Below are 21490 nucleotides of genomic sequence, written 5' to 3'. Positions count from 1 at the left end.
ATCAATTAATGTCCAAGCTTTAATCCAATTAATGGTGCTGCCACCCTTTTAAACATACCACTGACAACGTCAGTATTCTTAACAGTGTATCCATTGGAAAACCATATATCTAGTTTTGTCACTTTCACAATTATAATGATAAAAAATACGTGATTGTATATTTCTTGGTAATTTTCGAAAAAATTCAAAGAGATCTCTTTGAATTGAGATTCAGGTTTGTTTAAAATTACAGCTAATATTTACACGATGCCGATTTCCATATAACGGTCCAACTTTTAAGAGTGAGGTGTACATGTTTTGGTATTTTAAATTTAAACAGAACACGATTCATTAAGTTCTGTTCATGAACGATTACACCTACATGTTGTTTGCTCGACGATAAGAAATTACATCACACCCTGTGACCTTCAGTGGGTTTCATGGAAATGACACTTTGTGACGATTGTTTCTCCCACGACACTTGAAAGCAGCATTGGCTGAAACAGCTGAGGTCGAGAAAAGGCGGGTAGAAGTTACGCCTTCGTGTGACGTCTCACGATCATGCTACGGGACGCCATTTGTGTCTAGCAACAAAAAGCGCGGACAGTGGCGATATTTGGATATTGAAAGGTGAGTTTGTGTTCCTGAACGTGTCCTGTAATCGTATTGGACCTGTCCTACATTGCGAGGTGGTCGAGATTCCGGCATGTGGTTACTAATTACTATATACGCAGTATTTGTATACTGTTTCAGGCGCTCGATGCTAGCCTCCTTTTTGGGCCTCTGTGCTGCCGTCGTTTTCTGTATAGTTGATTAAGACCCACCTTTCGCTTCGCTGTGATTGGCGTATATGGCCAACGTAGGAACTCTATTGGTTAATCTTTCCACAACTGTTGAGGAGCCATGTTGTAATTTGTTAGCTCTCCAATGCTCCACCACAGCCACAATTTTAATTGTATATTTAGTTTCTCAAACAAGACATTATTTACTTCACTACAGGTTTCAAAGCAGTGTTGGTTGCAATTTTTATACCGTATGACTCGTGGTACTTTTAATAGCGGACTTCGTGTGATCAATTCAGCGATTAGAAACGAATACTCGTCTGTAAGATAGCACAACTCCTGGGAATTCACAGTACAGTACACTTTTTAATCAGAAAATATCCAACTAAATGCCCGTTGGCCATTATTCATGGACCGTCCCAAATTCTTGGGCTGTGCGTCAGTGGTTTATGTGTTAGCGCCCTCTCCCCTTCATTCAAAGTTTGTAACCGCTGCAAAGGAATCTTTCGCACATTTTAAAAAGGTATTTAGGTTTCACTGTTACGAATGGCTGGACTAGATAAAAATTCTACGTGTCTCCTGCCAAAATTGACTTTAAATTTCTTCGCCCCCCCCAAAAAAAAAAAAAAAAAAACACTGACAAAAACATTGTTGTCATCTAAATATTGTCCATGGAGTGATGCATGTACAGATAGCAATTCAATAATTATACGTAGCGGTTTGAGATGTGTGAGGCTATTCAGCTCCTCCCAGATATATCCTGGGCCTTATAAAATAGTTTTTAATTGCCCTCAACGTGCCAGATAGCCATGATGACCATGCTGAAGACCCTTCAATGGATACCATGCACATTTGCCTGAAACATAAAATTAGTGTACAGAAAAAAACATTTACGCTATAAATGAGTCTCATCTATCTATCTATCTATCTATCTATCTATCTATCTATCTATCTATCTATCTATCTATCTCTATCTATCTATCTATCTATCTATCTATCTATCTATCTATCTATGTCATTATTTATTTCAAAGTATGTGCTTCTGAAAACAGTAGATGGCGACATTTGCACGTCTTTGTAGTTTTTGTCACTGGCAATTTGACCAATGCATTTACTGATGTGGCTTACCTACATTTATTTTGTCTGACTTGTGAATTAAGGCAATACAAGATCCCAATGAAAGTTATGTGCTGTGTCTCATTTTGTGTAGGTTATTCATCCATCATCAACGCAAGTTTTTAAATGTATGTCAATGAAGCAAGATAATACATACATAAGAAACGACTTTCGAACAGCAGGCTCCTTTGGACAGAATGCCAAAAAGAGCATGCCCAGTTGTGCACATGGCTGATGTACAAGACAAGTCACCCAATAGAATTATGACACCTGAAAAAGAGGATGGAGGAACCACTCAACAGGTGCAGGCAGACACTCTGACTAAAGATGTGAATACTCGTTGCTCAATTTGTGACTTCTCAGCAAAATGCCCAAGATCACTGAAGATTCACTTTGCAAGGAAACATAAAAAGAGCACAAATAAAGCTGCACAACATCCTGAGGACAGGGAAACAATTTCTGATGATAGCACACGGGAAGTTCAGAAAGAGATTGACATGGAGACACATAGCCCTGCTGTGCCAAATCCAGGGCCAAATGATCCAAGATCTGCTGTTCCCGATGATGACGGTAACAATGTTGCAATATTAGACAACCAGGCAAAACAAGAGCAGGTCATATCCAGTCAAGAGAGAAGAGTGAGCAAACGAACCCCCAAACCTAAGATCATCTACTCATGTAACTTCTGTGGCCTTGAGTTTCGGGACAAATCTCCTCTCGATGTACATATACAGCGATACCACAGTAAAGACAGCCCACGCACTGGTGAGTATTTTCTTGATAGAATATACCTTCCAAAAAATTTCATTTCTGGTGAATACATACGGAATACCACCAAGATTGGGGAGGATGAGAGGTCACCAGTGTTCATCATTATTAATATACGTGTAGAATTGAGCGGCACGGTGGGACAGCTGTAGCGCATTGACCTCACTGTTCTGAGGACTGGGGTTCAAAAGCTCTCCCCGTGCGTATGCCGCTTTTCTCCGGGCACTCCGGTTTCCTCCCACATCCCACAAACATACATTAATTGGAGGCTCTAAATTGCCGATAGGTATGATTGTGAGTGCAGTTGTTTTCTGTCACCATGTGCCTTGCAATTGGCTGGCAACCAGTTCAGGGTGTACCCTGCCTCCTGCCCGATGACAGCTGGGATAGGCTCCAGCACTCCCACGACCCTTGTGAGGATAAACTGCTCAGAAAATGGATGGATGAATGGATGTAGAATTGAATTACCTGAAGCAACTTTGTCTTTTGAAATATCTTTCAGTTGATGTGGACGAGTACATGGATGAAGAAGAGGACGCTGGGACCACTGAAAGTCCTTTCAGAATAACCCCAGCACAAGTGGAACCAAAACGTACAGGGAGCAGATTGAAGTTGAACTGTGCAAACTGCGATTTCAAGGTTTTCACACTTTCGTTGCTAGAGAGCCATGCTCGTGCCAAGCACCCAGGTCTGGATTGGTACCGCTGCAAATTGTGTAACTTTTTTTCTGCTACATCTGAATGGATGGACAAACACCTTTGCTCCGACACTCACAAGCAACATATGAGCGGGCAGACTAGTGCTTCGCAGTGCTCCTATATTGAGAGGGTAGCCAAAGGAGATGGGGGTGAAGATGGCATGGCTGGTGTGGCTCAGGAAATTAAAGAGGCAATGGAGGCTACTAAAGTTGTAGAGGATGAGGAAGACTTGGAAGCAGAGCCTCCAAAACCTAAAAGAGTGCGACCAAAACAAGCATCTTCAACCAAATGTGGTTATTGTGGCTTGGTGGTATCTAATGCCACCAACCTCGGTGTCCACGTCCGCCGTAAACACAGCAAAGAGTATGTATACAGGTGTACTCTGTGCTGTTATAGCTGCGTTACCAAAGGAGATATAGATCGCCACTGTATCACTAAAAAACACAGGAAACGTGTGGAACAGTGTGAAAATAGCAGCCCTGTCAAAAATCTTGCAGGCTCTTTTACCCAGGAACCCACAGATGCACAAACCCAGGAACCAATAGAAGCTTCTTTTACTAGAGACATAGAGCAGGAATCACAAGGTTTCAAAAAACACAGTGAAGAAGACCAAACACTGTCATACACAGGCCCAGTAGAAGGTGAATATGACTCTTTTGCTTGCAGTCACTGCAATTTTATAGCTCACTCAGTTCCCTCCCTCGATCTTCATGTGAAACGAAAGCATACAAGAGACTTTGAATATGTCTGTTTGGCATGCAGATACTATGCTGTAACAAGCGGAGAAATGTCTAGACATGCCAGCACAGAGAGACACAAGCAGAAAAGCCTGAAATACCAGGCACTACAAGGGAATGGTGGGCAAAAATCTTTGCAGTCCCCGGCAGGACTCAGTGATATTATTGATCTTAGCGGTGCAACGGTTCATCTTGAGTCCGAACCTTTAAGCCTTTCAGATGACCCTAAGCTAAGTTCAGAAGAAAGCCAAAAAGGAAAAAATCAGCACACAGGAGCACCTTCTGTTCCTGTTGAAACAGTTGATGCTGTGGGGATGATATCTGACAAAGCAAAAAGGAAGAAAGCAGAGAGCATTGCATCTTCTTCTGGTGATTTGACCAACTTTACAGTTGGGCAAACTGTGAATATGCCCCAAACAGAACTTGAAGTGGTACAGTCTTCACAGCAAGAAATGCAAGAAAAATATGGAAAATGCATGGAAGGGACAAGTGCAGAAAAAAGTTCAGATTCAGTTCCAAGAATGTCTACTGTCCGACCTTTTGATACCTGCATTGTGTCCGTAAAGGCGCTACCTAAGCAAGAGCAAGCAGCGCTGGAGGGCTTTGCAGTCAAAGGTGATGTTGTTAAAGGCTTGACAGGGGAAGTACCAGTCCCGTCTGGGGTCTTATCCCATTATGTGAAAAAGCTTGAACACAAAGAAGTGAGCACTGAAACCAAAGTGAAAAGCACACGAATTCGCTGCGCTGACTGTGGCTTTTTGGCAGATGGCCTAAGCGGCCTCAATGTCCACATGTCAATGAAGCACCCAACAAAAGATAAGCAATTCCACTGTATGGTTTGTGGCAAGTCATTCTACACCGAGAGCAACCTGCATCAACACCTGGCCAGCTCTTCACACCTCCGAAATGAGCAGAACAGTCTTGATGAACGTGATGACGGCAGAGCGTGCTTCAAGTGCACAAAATGCACAGATCGCTTTGAAACTGAGCAAGAGCTCTTCATTCACATCAAAGAAAAACATGATGAACTGCTGAAACAAGTAAACAAGTATGTGATTGAGGACACAGAACAGATTAATCGTGAGCGGGAGGAGCATCAAGGTAACAAGTGCAAGTACTGTGGCAAGGTGTGCAAGAGCAGCAACTCCATGGCCTTCCTGGCACACATTCGCACACACACTGGTATGTATGCTTCTTTTATCTCTATCTTGCTATCTCTTATGCACAGTGGATATAGAAATTGAACTGACTAATGTTAAAAAAAAATCACACTGCCATAATTATTTTAAAAAATACATTAACTGTAGACTCAAATAGGAACAAAACATCTCTCAAAAATCTCCCAAAAACCTCATGCACCTTGTGAAAATATTTCCCTGCATGTTTTGAGTAAACAAGACTGCTGTGATCCCCTTAAACCTAATGTAAATGCAGGATTAAGCCATTAATAATTTTCTTTTAAGGACCTTTAGTGGTAATTACCATGCATGCAAATCTGTCACCTTTCCGCCAAATGTGCCTTTTTAAAATTCAAAATAGGCCATTTATGTTACTCGGAGAGATCCGATGTTTTTTTTTTTCCAGGGACGGGGTGTGTTCGCTGTTGCTGACGTCATAGGCTGTTTAACATTTTTTTTTAGCAATGGGAGGTAGAACAATTTCACACCTCCACCATCCACGCAGACGTAATTGTGAATATTAGTCCGCGGTGGAAAAATATGCGAGCGCGTAGGCTTGAGGTTCCAGCTGTGCACTTGAAACTGGTTTAATTGGGAATTGAAGTTGTTGACACCAGAAAAAAACCCTTCTACCACTTCTGCTGTTAAAATGTAACAGTATATTTACTTCGTTACTATATGGGCACGAGCCAGTGCAATCTGTAGGCCGGTCCCAACCCCGGATGAATCCAGAGGGTCGCGTCAGGAAGGGCATCCATCTTAAAACTCTGCCAAACAAATATGAGCGTTCATCTAAAGAAACCCATACTGGATCGGTCGTGGCCCGGGTTAACAACATACGCCCCTGGCACTGTTAACCTGCAGAGCGTCGGTGGAAATTCAGCTACTGTGGATCGAAGAAAGGGACTTTGAATGTTGAGAATATGACAGAAAAAGCCCAGGAGTTTGTTGACATGATGATTCGGAGAGAGGTTGATATATTGTTTATCCAAGAGAACAGGTGGCAAGGTCGTAATGCTATACGTTTAGGGACAGGTTTAAATTGTTTTACCATAGAGTAGATGGGAACAGAAATGAAGTAGGGGTTATTTTAAGGAAATTGCTCAGTAAGAATATCTTGAAGGTGAAAAGAGTAAGAGTGAGGTTCTTATGTATAATGTGATTAGTGGCTATGCTCTAAAGGTAGGATGTGACCTAGAGTTGAATGAGAAATTCCGGAAGGAACTAGGTTAAGTAGTTCTGAGCATCCCAGAAAGGGAGAGAGTTGTGACTGGTGCAGATTGTCATGGACATGTTCGTGAAGGAAACCGGGGCGATGAAGAAGTGATGGGTAAATATGAAATCTTGGAAAGGAACTTTAGGGGAGAGAGAGTGGTGAATTTTGCAAAAAGGATGGAAATGGCAGTAGTGAATACTTTTTTTCCAGAAGAGGCAGGAACATAGGGTGGCTTACAAGAGTGGAGGTAGAATCATGCAGTTGGGTTACATTTTGGGCAGACGATGAAATCTGAAGGAGGTCATTAACTGTAAGGTAGTGGTAGGGGAGAGTGGAGCTCGACAGTATAGGATGGTGGCCTGTAGGATGACTCTGTCTCAGAGAACCATGTGGTAGAGGCTGAAAAAGGAAGAATGTTGAGCGGCCTTTCAGAAAAAAGAGGTGCGAAAGGCTCTAAGTGGACAGCAGGAGCTCCTGGAAGACTGGACTACTACAGCCAAGGTGATTAGAGAGACAGGCAGGAGAGTACTTGGTGTGTCTTGTTGGAGGACGCTTTTTTCCTCCCCGCGTGTTCGTTTAATTTCGGGTAGTGAGAATGTTGGTTATCCAAATACAGGCTGGAGATGATGAAGTTTCTTCGACGCTTTTACTTACAGAATATTCTGGGGACAAATGAGTGACAGACAATTGCTGTTGCAGATCAGAAGTGCAAAGATACAGAGGACTTACAGCATTCCCTACTATTCATCATGGTCTGCATCACAAACGTATAAAAGGAAAATAAAGAGCATCATCACAAATAAAGAAAATCACAAAGAGAACCGCATCATAAAATAAGAGCATCACAAACTACCTTCATCATACTGACTAAGCTGGTAATAACTGGCACATTCCTATCCCCTGGTCTCTCCAGTAAGGTTGACTGATGATTTGGCATGTGTGAGCAAAAGATGCGCATCAATAAAGAGATACACATCAATAAAAAGATACACATCGATAATACACTTCAATCCCCCTTTCGGACTCAAAAGAGTCCGAAATAAAGAGAATTAAAGAAAAGTTCCAGCCGCGTCATCATGTGGAGCGTGTGGGACAACGGACGAGCCTGGAGGAGGAAGCATTTCAGCCATCATATATGGTAGAGGAACATAAATGTCCTTTTTCTCAATGGCGGCAGTAATCAATCGCTGACACAAGGATCAAACACAAGAAATACAACAACAACCACACAAAGTCAAGAGAGCTGAAAAAACAGCACCCAAGATAAGAACCGAAGTTACCAAGGCTTTGTACTTGCCGAAGACACTAAGAGCATTATCCCATAAAGAGGTGTCTATCCCTGAGTGGGATTTCATCTCACTCGACAAAGACTGCAATTTCTGCAAAGTGATGGTCAGGGAGCCATCGGGGGCTGTGTTATTTGGAATAACTGTACAACATTGATCTCCGAACATGGAACAAACACCTCCCTTCTCTGCGAGGACCCTGTCCACCGCCATGTTGGTCTGGAGTGTTATCAAAGAGGTGGCAGCCAATTGTTCATGGACAGCCTCGAAGCCGTCCCTGGTGTAATTTGCCAGACGCTGTTGGTTGTAATGTAAATAATTAATGCGGTCAACATTCTTATTGGGGGTGATGGGAAAAATGGCAGAAAGCAGGGAAGGCTTTCAAATCCTGCAGCTTTCTGATTAGTAAGTTTATATTCATTCGGAACACCGTGGGGTACACCTATAGCGTCTATATAAACCGGGGAGTTAAAGAATGGGTGCTTCTGGTCATATATAGAACGGTGGTGACTTGTTGTACCAGCCTGGTTCGTTACTTCGAGGAGACTAGTACAAGCATCTAGTGGAGGGACAAAGGTTGGATAAATAGCAGACACCAGAGCGCATCGGCCTGTCCAATGAAAAGGGAGAACATTGAATAGGGTGACTCCACCACAGTACCACCACACGTCCGCCCGTCCACGAGTCAAGGCTTCTGATCCATCAGACCTGTTGGTCACCTGAACAATCCAGCAGTGTTGTTGGGGAATCATTCCAACTTTCGCTTCATGTGGGAGAGTGGAGGAATTCTTAAAAAAAGCAAGTAGAGCTCAGGGACACTTTACCGGCATGGAAAACTGGCACAGGGGCAGTTGCCGGAGACAAGGGATGAATTGTATCCCACGCTTTACACGGTTCTGGTGGAATGTCTTGAGACATGACTGGAAGAATACACGACCCGTGAGGTGGCGCATCTAAGGGGGGGATATCAGGAGCATAACGGGACGTGCTAACATACACACTAAGCAGTCGGCTGCAGAGTACACAGCACTGGCTGCCGCTCGTCTCTCCATCCATGAATTGCTACCAATCGTTCTCACCCCTGACGCTTCCCCCAGGGCGTCTGCAACAGACATTTTTTGAGTGAACTAAGCACGGACTCCTGCTCCTTGGCCTTCAACCAACTGCCCTGGTCTATGCTCTTGAGCAAGCTGTAGGAATCTCTGACAAACACGAACAGGGGTAAAGTCCACATTTGAAGCATATGGGGTTAGCAAGAAATCTATACAACCTGAGGCAGTGGGGATATGACGTGGGCTGGCGTGCGGAGTCGCAGTTGTCAAGAGAGAAGAGATGTTCAGTGAGCGAAGATCCACTGATAAACTAAAATGAGCATGTCCTGCACCAAGGGGGCCTACTTGTACTAAACTGAGGCGCTCAGGTATCTGCACACATTCGATAGGGTGGGGATGATAGACACAGGATATCTGCCAATCAGACCCAGAGTACGCTACAGTGGTATAGTACGACCAATATACAGAAGACAGGTAATACTGATAATTAGGAGCCCAAGAACAAGGGTAAAATTTGCATGCATTGAATTCGAACGTAACTCGAACATTTCCCGGAACCATGAGGCATTTTCCTTTGCTGGTCACAGTGGTGGTGGACATTACATAGAACCCCCCTGTAATATGCTGCGTGCAAATTGGGATGGGACATCCTGAGGTTGCTTCTGCAATGTCCCCTGGCCGCACCAGGATGGCTACGACCCAGACTATGGCCATCCCTTCCAATGTCTGTGTCGAAGAGGGACTCATGTTGAACATCACGGAGAGGGTACCTTTTCCTCTGGGATGAGTTGAGCTGGGGCGCAGTCGGCTTCTTCAGGACCTTGGGGTTAGACTACCTGGTCCCAGGTTGATTCACCGGGATTATTGTGCCCGTGTACCATGAAATCAACCCCTGTAGAATGATGGCATCAAAGGGTGTCAGCCGGCACTGGAGACGTGGTTTTCCGGTTGTCGTCAGGTGGAGGGATTGCTGAGCCTGAGGCGGACCTGGCGAGTCGTTTAGACAAGATGTGGAACCACGTGTCCCCCTTTCCTTCAAGACGTACTGCTGTGGCTGTCCGCTCAGTAACCTGAAAGGGACCTGTCCACCTAAGTTCAGACCATTGTCGTTTAATCACTTTTAACCACACAGTTTCGCAAATGTTCATTTCGAGGGGACCGTCTGGTAGTCTTTCTGTTAAATGGGAGAATTAATGGTTAGTTGACTGAGCCCAGGTGGGCCTGGAATGTCACCCACAGCCAGTGGAGCTGTGGGTGCAGAAAACGGTCTGTTAGTATGACACTCGAATGGAGTCCACCCTTTAGAAGAATTTAATGACATCCGAATGTTCATCAATGCCAATGGAAGAGCTTGCAACCAATTGAGTGTGGATGAAGCTAAAGCCTTAGCTATCTTTTCCTTAATGTTACTGTTCATGCGCTCAACCTGACCTTGCGATTGTGGATGATACACAGAACCAAAAATATGTTTCAAACCTAACGTTTTTTCTACAGCCTGGAGATGTTTGTTTTTGAAATGAGTTCCATTGTTTGATCTAATTTTCCTAGGGAACCTGTGCGTTGGAATGTAATGATTGAGCAAATGTTTTACCACTACGCTCGCTGTTTCAGATTTGCAGGGATATGCTTCTGGCCATCCTGAAAAGGATCTACTATAAATAGCGTATACCGGTAACCTGACACTGTTTTAATCATGTCAGTAAAATTGAAATCACCTTACCAGGGATACTGTTATACCTACTGCAAACGCTGCAGTCCTGCAGTTCACCTTTAACAATTTGTCTCATAAACTGATGCCACCAGGGGTGGAGTCATCTCACTGTTTCATCCACACCTACATGGCATGTTCCATGGGCTTCAAAAATTAGATTTTTCAATTGTGTCTGAGATGGAATGCATTTACCTTCTTTTCCCCATATGCCATCCTCATCTTTGACACCCCTTTTCGACTTCCACACACTCTTTTCTTCTGGACTTGCCTTTTCCTGCCACACCTAAACTGTTTCTACTGTCACCTCCTGTTGATTTTCACATTCAGACTCACTTACAATTAGTTGGAGTGTTGGTCGGTACCCTGCAGCCTGTTTTGCTGCTTGATCTGCTGATTCGTTACCCACTGATACAAAATCATTAGTTCGAGAGTGACCTTTACCGCTGTTGGGAGCAGTAAAGCATCTCGCAATTTGAGAATGTCGTCCTGATGTTTAATGGGTGTACCGGTTGCAGTTTGGAAATTGTTTCGCTGCCAATCTTTTAATGCAACATGAACTGTCATGTGTGCATACGCTGAATCTGTGTAAATGTTTACTGAGTGGTTTACTGCTAACCTGAGAGCTGCTGTCAATGCCAAAATTTCTGCTCTTTGTGCTGACCGTGAGCCAAAAATTCTTCCAGCTTGGACTTCTTCAAAACCTGTTTCTGTGGGTTGGGTTACTGCAAATCCAGATTGTAGGCCATCGTTGCCCTTGAAGCAACATCCATCTGTGAAAAGAATGAAGTCCGGGTTCTCAAGCGGTGTCTCATAGAGTTCACTCCGAAGTGAATCTCTTCCTTAGTTCTTCGTACACATCAATGTGGTTCTCCTTCGAGCAGACCTTCAGCCATGTTTACTCCTTCATGAATAAAGAGAATATGTGGTTGTGTTTAAATTGCCTCAATTTTCCTCTGTCTTGCTGCGGTCATGGTAAAAGCTTGACTTGTGACGTACTGGACTGTACTGTCTGATGTTCGCATAGTCAGTGGGTGACGGAGAACAATGTGAGATGTTTTCTGAATCACTCTGGCTAGAGCGGATGCGAAAGCAGCACATATTGGATGTCTTTGCTCGTATTTTTCCAATGGAGTGGATGCATACAGAGAGACTTGTCGACTTCCTCCTTCCCCCTTCTGATAAAGGGCAACAGACAAACTGCTGACCTTTTCAGATGCGTCTAGATAAAACATGCAGTTGTAATCAGGAATCGCAAGAGCCGCAGCAGCGGAAAGATGCTGTTTCAAGGAAATGAAGGAAGTATCTGCTTCCGTGGTCCAACAAAGAATATTAGAAAGGTTCCGCATATCCTGGTCATTTACCATCTGTCGAAGCGGGTAAGTAAGTTCAGCAAAGTCTGGAACATGATGTATGGAGTAGTTGCGAAGACCAAGAAAGGCCAGCATGGTTTTGACATTCATTGGTTTTGGGTGATGAAGGATGTCGTATTTGTGAGATGGAGACATTCCTGTGCCGTGGCGTGAGATCAGTCGTCCGAGAAAGGAAACCTGTGGTTGGGCAATCTGAAGTTTGGACTTGGAACACTTCAGGCCAACAGAGGCCAAATGAGAGAGCAAAGACCTGGTGGCTTCAAGACAAGAAGTTTCAGATGGAGCTGCCAGCAAGAGGTCATCCACATACTGTACCAGGAGAACTCCATTAGGCAATTCAAGCGGAGACAGCAACTGACAAAGACAGTTGTTGAAGAGTCCGGGGGAAAGGACAACACCTTGAGGCAGGCGATTGTAGGAGTAACAAACACCATTCAAAGTGAAAGCAAAAAATTGCCTCATTGAAGGATGGAGAGGAATGCAAAAGAAAGCATTAACCAAGTCCATGCAAGTGAAATGAGTGTGGGCTGGTGTAATTTGGGACAGTGTCGAGTGAGGGTTCGGGACTGGCAAAATGGGAGTTAAAACAGCCGCATTAATTGCTCGCCGGTCATGGACCATGCGAAACTTTCCAGTGTCTTTCTTTTCAACGGGTAAAATTGGTGTGTTATAATCAGATTCAGGAATTTCACATGAGCAGGCCGTCAATTGTGTCCGAAATGCCAACCATCCCAGCCTCTTTTACAGAGTATTGGGGAACATATATTCGTCCTGGTTTCATCAGAAACGCAACAGGTGAGACATTGCAGAGACCAACATCAGTGGGATTCGTAGACCACAGCAACGCAGGAAGGGAATCCAGAAGTTGACCAGCAAAGTCACTTTCTGTTGTTTCATGTCCATGGTGCCTATCCAGAAGCTGGTGCTCCAAAACAGAAGTTGGCAAAAATGTGTTACACTGAATCCAATAAGCATCAAGGGATGAGGAAGAGAGCAATTGAGAGTGACATGAATTTTGCCAATCTGTGGCCTGTGTGCATGTCAGGACAAACGGACCAAGATCCTTCGCTGTGTGCTGAGGCAAAACCATCAAGGAGACATGTGGGTGACGAGGCATAGAAGGATCCGGAGGATCCGCCATCTTATACCATTCGAGTTGTTCAGGAGTCAAAAACACAGAAAAGGCAACACCTGGTTTGCCCACAAACAAATCACCCATGTTCAATTCCCACATGTTGTTATCAATGTCCTGAAATGCCTCGCTATAGATCTCTTCTCCTGATCTGTCATAGTACAGAGTGCAATGCATACAATCAGTTACCATATCATAAGATCTGAGATTACAAACCCAAGGTGACCAGAGAGTCCAAAAGTGCTCAGCCTCGAGCCAACCACTGGAGTCAATATCCACTCTTGCCCAATAGATGTCGGCAGTGGCGCATGCCACAGGCCGTTGTTCAACAAGCGGAAACTGGGAGGTGGCACCAGAGGCAGAGGCGGCAGAGCAGCAGTATGTGTTACCATCCGGAAACTCCAGGATAAGTCCATCAGGGCTGCATTTGATGAGAGGGCACGTGGCGATGAGGAGAACTCTGCCCAAAAGATTGACTGGACAGTTAGGTGCAAACACAAAAGAATGCAAAAAAGTCTGAAAAACATTCAACAGTCACTGGAGTGGTCAATTGCAGGGCAGTTTCTTCACCCTTGAATCCAACAAGTGAGATGGTTTTCCTAGTAAGAGAGGTATCAGGTGGCAGGGCTATGATAGTAGAATGCCAAGCTCCTGTGTCGACCATAAATTATAAAGTTAATCCTCCTACCGTCAGGATCATCAAACGCTCGTGCAGGCCTAAACATGTGAATTCAGGGCACCATCATTGCGGAAACTGTCCACCAGAGGGCGGTTCATACTGCTGGTTTGGCACTGGTCTCTCTCGGGATTGGTTGTAACCTCGTCGATTGTAGCCATGTGCAGGTTGTTGGCCTCTGCCTCTTCCCCTCCATCCGGACACTTGAGGTTGCTGTCTGCAAGCGCGAGCCCAATGACCAGGCCGTCCACAATTGAAGCACATGTCACGGCCACCAGAGTGCGCACCTCGACCTATGAATGAACCTGCTTGATACATCATGCACTCGAAACCGACAGAGGGAGATGAGATCACAGCATGAGTGGCTTCTTCCTGATTTTTCAGATATTGCAACTGCAACATAGCAAGTTGTGTTGTCTGTACTTTTGTGTTTGTCTACCTTAGATTCTTTCTCTTTAGCATATCTCCTCAAATGATGTTTAAGATGTGACAACCACCGGTCAACCTCAGCCCCAGGAAGGTCTGGATTGGCCTGCATGGCCTGCGCCACAGACTTGGGAACGCCCTTCAAAATAGCTGCTCGGAACACTTGCGAATGCAAGGCAGAGGCCGTAGGAGTGTGTCCTGTTTTCAGAGAATAATCAGTGAGGGCACGGTCAAAAAAAGCCGTGGCCTCCTCATTCTGCTTTGGGAGCAAACACCATATCTGAGATAACACACTCGGGAAGTGGAAACAAAGCGTCCAGTCCTGTAGACAAGGTCAAATAATTTCCTCGTGTAAGAGCCTGATGATCGGGGAGAGAAGAAAAACATGAATTTTGCATCAGAGTATTCAACTGTGAAAGTGGACATGATTGTGTCAGGACACGGATATCACCTGCTGTTAACATTTGTCTTGTAACCGTTCTCTGCACTGCTTGAAGCCAATTGACTCCACCAGATCGCATAGGTGGAAGTTTCTGCATCACCACCCTCACATCAGTGGGAGAGAAAGGTTTGTAAAACATAGTAGAGTTACTCGTTGCCGGATCAACATAGGCCAACATGGGAGCCTGTAAGATTTGGGAACGAGTCACAGGCCGATGAGGAGAAGCTGGACCTTCGGAAGATTTCTCGGGGTCTTCAGGACCCCCGGTTTGATCCAGAACAGAGTCGTGGTGGGAACCTGAAAGATTCTGGACATGACACTTTAATTCTGTTACTTGGTTCTGTAACTGATCAATGTACAACCTGGTTTCCACTTCCCCACTTGAAGGGCCTCTACTAGCGTAGACAGCGAATTCCTGTTCTCTCTTCAGTGGGGCTGCTTCTTGTTCTGGGCGGAGGGCACGTTTCTGCTCCTCCACTTCAGCGTTCGCTCTGTCTTCATGTTCAGTGGTGATTCTCTCAAGTCGATCTCTAATATTTTGTGGAACCTCTTGGTGTGTACCTAATTCTGCCTTGTAGATTCGTAGCCGATTTAAAGGTGTAAATGGGTCGGCTCTCAAATCTACAACTTTGTCCAATTTTCCTTCAAATTGTTTAATAGCGGAGGTCACTCCAGCAGCCAGACTTACTGCAACCGTATTCATGTTTGATGTTTGTTGTGAGTGAGTGAGAGATGTTTGATCATCTACATGTACTTCAAGTTGACCGGCAGTTACATTCAACACTGGAGCCTGATATTTCCTGGCTTCATGGTAAGGTGGTACACATGGGTCATTTGGAGACAATGCCAAAAGATGTTTCTCCTCCAAGTAAGGAGGCGGTGCGGAGGGCACTTTGCGAGTTGAAGGTACCAGACCAACACTCTCTTCCTTGACAGCCAAATGGGACAACTTTAACGCACATCCCATCGCAATCATCCTTGCTCTCGCTTTCATTTTCACAACTTTCTCAGCATTCTCTCTCACCTTTCTACCTTTTGGAGACAACCTGTTAGTTTTTTGTACTTCCAATTTGAGAGCTGCCGCTCGTTTAGCACAAGCTTTTTCCGTTTCCCTGATTAATGTCACCAAACACGCAGTTGAAGACATTGGAGGAAACCATTCATTCTCACAACATTTCCTCATCCATTCTTTCAACTGTTCTTTCTCATTCTGTCATTCCTTTTCAGGCAATCCTCCAACACACACCTCACGTGCATTGCTCACTTGTTCACTTGGCACCACTTGTTCAGAATGGTTTGGTATTTGCCGCAAATCGAACCATTCACTTTCCCTATCAAACTCTCCCTGCATTTTGATTTAAATCGTCTTTTGTCAAAAGTGGTCGAACCTCTTTATTTTCTCAAAAGTAGTCGATACCACACAAACAAAAGTAATCGAACCTTAATTTAGCAAAAGCGCTTTATTTTTTTATTTTATTCTTTTTCTCAAAAGTACACTTAAAATCTTATTTTATTTGAGGAATTCTAGTTTGTAGGATTCTTGAAAGAACGAAACAACCTCTCCTAAAATAAAATTACAATTGCGCAATTCACTGTTCATCCGGGTAATTGACCCCTCTATAGAAATTGCGTCATCCGCGTCGCTGACCAATCAGAGGCCAGAGATCTGCATAAACCACGCCCCTTTTTGGGACCCGCAGTTTTCTCAGACAACGTTGTATGGTCCAGTATAGCTTTTGGTAGCGTTTTATCGCGTATTTGGGTTCTTTAACAATAGATATGGTTAAGAGGTGTGGTCACGGACTTTATAATAGGGACGACAGGTATCCTGAAAGGCTAGTTGGTGGAGTTCAATTCGTACCCTTTCCAAAACAGAAGACCCAGTACGAAAAATGTCTTTGATGGATCAAACTTTGTGGAAGACTGCATCATCAACTGAATCCATCTAAAACCAACCGGAACAGAAGACTGAGTACAAAAAATGTCTTTGATGGATAAAACTTTGTGGAAGACAGCATGATCAACTGAATCCATCAACCGGAACAGATATGTTTGCACGATATTTGATTTTCAATTCATGTCTCATATAAATGAATTAGCAGTTCTTCGCTTGCATAATATAGCTACGTGTGAATGATTGTCACACTTGATCTGTGTTGAGGGATATTTTTCGATGATCTGACTGCACAAACTTGTCTCTGTTCGGCGGTGAGCTAAGCTAAACCGGACTAGCAGTCCTAAAAGCCTTCGACGTGCACCGAGACACCAAGACTGAAGGAAGGATGTTTGAGGACACTAAAGTAGTGATTGTCGTACTCGATCGGGACTTACGTAGGTTCTGATTTTGACTTTGGTACAATGAGCGTGGGATTGATTCCCGGTCAGTGATGGTGTAAATATCTGCCATGCGACTGACTGGTGACAAGTTCATGGTATAGTCTGCCTTTTGCCTGAAGCTAGCTAGGATAGGCTCCATGTCTCTCGTGACCCTTGTGAGGATCAGTGCCTTGGATAATGGATGGAAATGTGTTGACTCGTGCCAGTAGTGTGCTAAACAGATTAAACTCAGGACAAAAGTAAGTATCTGCAAGCAACAATATGGTTTCATGCCTAGAAAGAGGACCACAGATGAATTACTTACCATGAGGATGCTAAAGTACAGAGCAGGTCTGAAGGAGCAACATTGTGTTTTTGTGGATCTAGAGAAAGCCTATGACAGAGTAACACAAAAGGAACTGTGGTACTGCATGCGTAGGTCTGGTGTAGCAGATAAATATGTTAGAATAGTACAGGACATGTATGAGGGCAGCAGAACATTGGTGGGGTTTGCTGTAGTTGTGACAGAAAAAATAAACTTGGAGGTGGGACTGCATCAGGGATCAGCTGTGAGCCCCTTCCTGTTTGCTGTGATAATGGATAGGCTGACAGATGAGGTTAGACTGGAATCCCCAAAGATCAAAGATGTTCAGTGATGACATTGCGATCTGCAGTGAAAGCAGGAAGCAGGTGGAAGAACAATTAGAAAGATGGGGGCATGCACTGGAAAAGAGAGAAATGAAGATTAGCCCAATGAAACAGAATGTATGCGCGTGAATGAGCGGGAAGAGTGAGGCTCCAGGGAGAAGAGATAGCGAGGGTGGACAACTTCAAATACTTGGCCTCAACAATCCAGAGCAATGATGAGTGTGGTAAGGAAGTGAAGAAATGGGTCCATACCGTTGGAGCAGTTGGCGGAAGGTGTCTGGTGTGTTATGTGACAGAAGAGTCTCTGCTCGGATGAAGGACAAAGTTTATAAAACAGTGGTGAGGCCAGCTATGATGTACGGATTACTCAGTTGCACTGTCAAAAGGAAGCAGAGTTGGAGGTGGCAGGAAGGAAGATGTTGAGGTTCTCTTGACTAATAAGCAGGTTGGATAGTATTGGAAATGAGCTCATTCGAGGGACAGCCAAAGTTAGATGTTTTGGAGCCAATTTTCGAGAGAGGTGCCTTCGATGGTTTGGACATGTCCAGAGGCGAGAGATTGAGTATATTGGTAGAAAAGTGTTGAGGATGGATCTTCCACGAAAGAAAGCAAGAGGAAGACCAAAGATAACGTTGATGGACATTGTGAGGGAAGACATGTGGTATGTGGGTGTGGCAGAGGAAGATGCAGCAGATAAGGTTACGCTCTGCGACGACCCATAACGGGACAAGCCGAAAGGAAAATAAGTAGACCATTATCTAAATGTTACTCACTACTTCGAGTTATCAGTTATTGTTTCTCATCTTTTACGATATGACTTCGTCTTACACATTGGAGGGCCGTTTGCACACATCATTTGACTTTTTCATCAATAAACAGCACAAGAATGTCACATGAGCTCACTCAACATCTTCCATTGGGCTACATTGGCATCAGTATTAACACTAGATAAGCCAGCCCCACTGATTGTCATGTATTCATGATGGCCATGTTGGAAAGGTCATATTAACATGAAGGCAACAATGCGCTTCTTGTGTTTACATGAACAAAAACAACAGTTTTCATGTGTTGTCGTTATTTGTCTGGAATTGTCTGCACAAATGTGGATGTGTCAGATCAATTTTAATTTGAGCAAACTGTTAATTGTTCAGTAAATTGAATATTTCTTTGTAGTTTTGACACGGACACAGCAGGTGACAGCAATTCTCCTCATTAAAATGCATGATCAAAAGCTGCCCTTATCCTGAAACTGATGAATTGTTTAATGTATGTAAAAACTTGACAATTATACAGATGGGATGAATTGTCAGTGCTAGGGCACAGCAGGCTGGATAGGGCCATAAAATGAGATGAAAGTGCCATGGCAAGATAGTGTAGATTGGGCCATAAAAATGCTGGTGTACTGAAACCTTGTTTCTGTGTAGTTGATGATTTATGGACTCATAGAAAACCTTCAACCTAAACCTAAATTTTGGACCAAAAATCTTCTGAGGGTTTAACTATTTCACACTCAATGTACCTTTTATTTATTTTTAAAAAACTTCTTTAAAAAAAACTTGGACAACACATACAGATGAGATGTGATCTTTAATCAATGAAGTGTAAATCACAGTATTGAGCCTTGTAAATGTGAGTGGCAAAGTTCGAGAAATGTATTTTATTTTCCTGACCTCACATTAAGTTTACTTAAAGGTCAAGTGTCATCCGGATAAACATTCTAAAATAGATATTGTAATGAAAAATACATATAACATTATTCACTTCAATGTCTATACGAAAAAATAAATGTGAGCGGAGAGCGCGTCATCCATGCGCAAAGTTGCAGAAGTGTCATTCTACAACATCCAAGTGGTCTCCATATTTGCTGTATCCTCTGTCTGTTACGTCACCCGGACATTCACTAGTGAAAACACGCGGTGCACCCTACTATGGGAGACGAACACGCCCCTTCTGACACAGAAGGTCTTTTCGAAAAGGAGAACACCACTCAACCGATTGAAGTTACCGCTGCAATATTACACCATTGTTTCGAGCCATATTCAGATGATATGCGATCACGGCCAAACCGCCTCCCCGTCCGATCCACTTGATCATCGCAGCCGGCCGGCGTGGCTCATTTTCGGCGCTGAGGTGGGTTATTACGGAGCCAAGCTGTGCTGCTTTAAGGGGTTGTTCATAGCCGCCCAGTACGCGTTGTCGTTGCACGCGGCTGAGTGAGGCATTGTCGGCTGTGTTCTTCAGAGCCGCTGCCATCCGCAAGCCTGACTTGCAGCCTTCGCCGAAGCCGTGACCGGTTAATGCGGCACCTCAGCCGGTGTGGCTCATTTTCGGTGCTGTGGTGGCATATAATGGAGCCAAGCCGTGCTGATTTGGGGGTTGTTCATAGCCGTCGGAGTACACGATGAACAACACCGTCGAGCCGGGGCGCTTTACTTCATTGTTGTCGCGCATGGTTGAGTGAGGCATTGTCTGCTGCGTTCTTCAGAGCCGCCGCCGTCCGCGAGCCCGAAGCGCAGCCTTCATTGGCGAAGCGACGCAGCAGCCCAACGTCGTCCGACAGGCACATCGACACATTTTGTACGCGGATCTTTTGTTACGTTATGAAGGACCGATGACGTGGTCCGCCCCAAACTATTATTTTTTTTTTAGTATCTGTATACGCACCTACCTGTCATTTGGAACCCACGGAGCTCTCGTCCTCTGCACCCGTGCAATCCATTTTTCACGACGTACCGGGTCTCTTGCAAATTTATGAAGGGTAAATCCATTCTCCCGAGTGTTCAAGCAATGTCCAGCAATGCAACGAGCCAGCATTTTGGGTAAGACGAAGGAACAACGAGCTACCTTCCTGGAGATAAAACTAATTCTGTCTTCTGTCCTTTACGTCACTTCCTGCTTCTTCTCAAAAACACATCCCTCGAGAGGATTTTCATGGTGGGAGTCGTGGAGGAGGAAGAGTGAAGTTCCTGGGAGAAGAGATAGCGAATGTGGATGACTTTAAATCCTTGGGGTCAACAATACAGAACAATGGTGAGTGTGGTAAGGAAGTGAAGAAACGGGTACAAGCGGGATGGAACAGTTGGCAGAAGGTGTCTGGTGTTCTATGTGACAGAAGAGTCTCCGCTAGGATGAAAGTCAAAGTTTATAAAACAATGGTGAGGCCGGCCATAATGTACGGATTAGACATGGTGGCTCTGAAGAAACAACAGGAAGCAGAACTGGAGGTCGCTGAAATGAAGATGTTGAGGTTCTCACTTGATGTGAACAGGTTGGATAGGATTAGAAATGAGGTTATTAGAGGGACAGCCAAAGTTGGATGTTTTGGAGACAAGGTTAGAGAGAGCAGACTTTGATGATTTGGACTTGTCCAGAGGCGAAAGACTAAGTAAATCGGGAGAAGGGTGCTGAGGATGGAGCTGCCAGGCAAAAGAGCGAGTGGAACACCAAAGAAAAGGTGGGTGGATGTCGTGAGGGAGGACATGAGGACAGTGCGTGTTAGAGAGGGGGCTGCACGAGATAGGCTTAGATGGCGACCCCTAACGGGACAAGCCGAAAGAAAAAGAAGACATGCTGCATAATATTGTTCAGCAACATTTTAAAGAATTTGGATAGCCAGTAAATTGAATGAACCTAAGAATAAAGTGGGCGATTCAACCTACTTTTGGCACAGAGTCTTAGTGTTAAAGCCATTGTCTTCTATAGCCAGGTAAAAGCTGTTTCAGCAGAGGTGACGGTAAAGACTGATTAGGCTTCAGACCAGCTAGAGAAACGCTAATGGACTGTAGATTGGGATTCCCTGAGCAACGGTTGCATGGTCAGAGACATGTGCGACTCATAATTGATGTGTCCATTACCAAGACTCAGTTGTAATTATAGTCAATAAGTCTCTGTAAATGTGTTAAAGCTGAGGCTAAAAGCATTGGAGGTCCAAAGAGAGGTGGGCTAATAATTTAAAAT

At 44.3% G+C, this 21490-nt stretch overlaps 1 protein-coding gene across 7 annotated transcripts in view; it reads left to right on the top strand.

Annotated features, from left to right (window-relative positions):
- Nucleotides 1–475: 475 nt before the first annotated feature.
- The window catches only part of znf407 (zinc finger protein 407), a 232131-nt gene continuing 211116 nt past the window's right edge, over nt 476–21490 (top strand). For 6 of the 7 annotated variants that reach the window (XM_061819993.1, XM_061819991.1, XM_061819989.1 and 3 more), the window contains exons 1-3: nt 878–1284; nt 1972–2642; nt 3148–5262. In XM_061819993.1, coding sequence (XP_061675977.1) covers nt 2075–2642; nt 3148–5262 — 2683 coding nt within the window. In that variant the 5' untranslated portion in view covers nt 878–1284; nt 1972–2074. Of the gene's footprint in view, nt 610–877; nt 1285–1971; nt 2643–3147; nt 5263–21490 lie in introns of those variants that run through there. The other variant, XM_061819990.1, reaches the window with a different exon arrangement.

The sequence above is a fragment of the Syngnathoides biaculeatus genome, chromosome 5 (assembly GCF_019802595.1).
Source record: "Syngnathoides biaculeatus isolate LvHL_M chromosome 5, ASM1980259v1, whole genome shotgun sequence".
Classification (NCBI taxonomy): Eukaryota; Metazoa; Chordata; class Actinopteri; order Syngnathiformes; family Syngnathidae; genus Syngnathoides; species Syngnathoides biaculeatus.
This window is presented reverse-complemented; position numbering and strand designations above follow the sequence as displayed.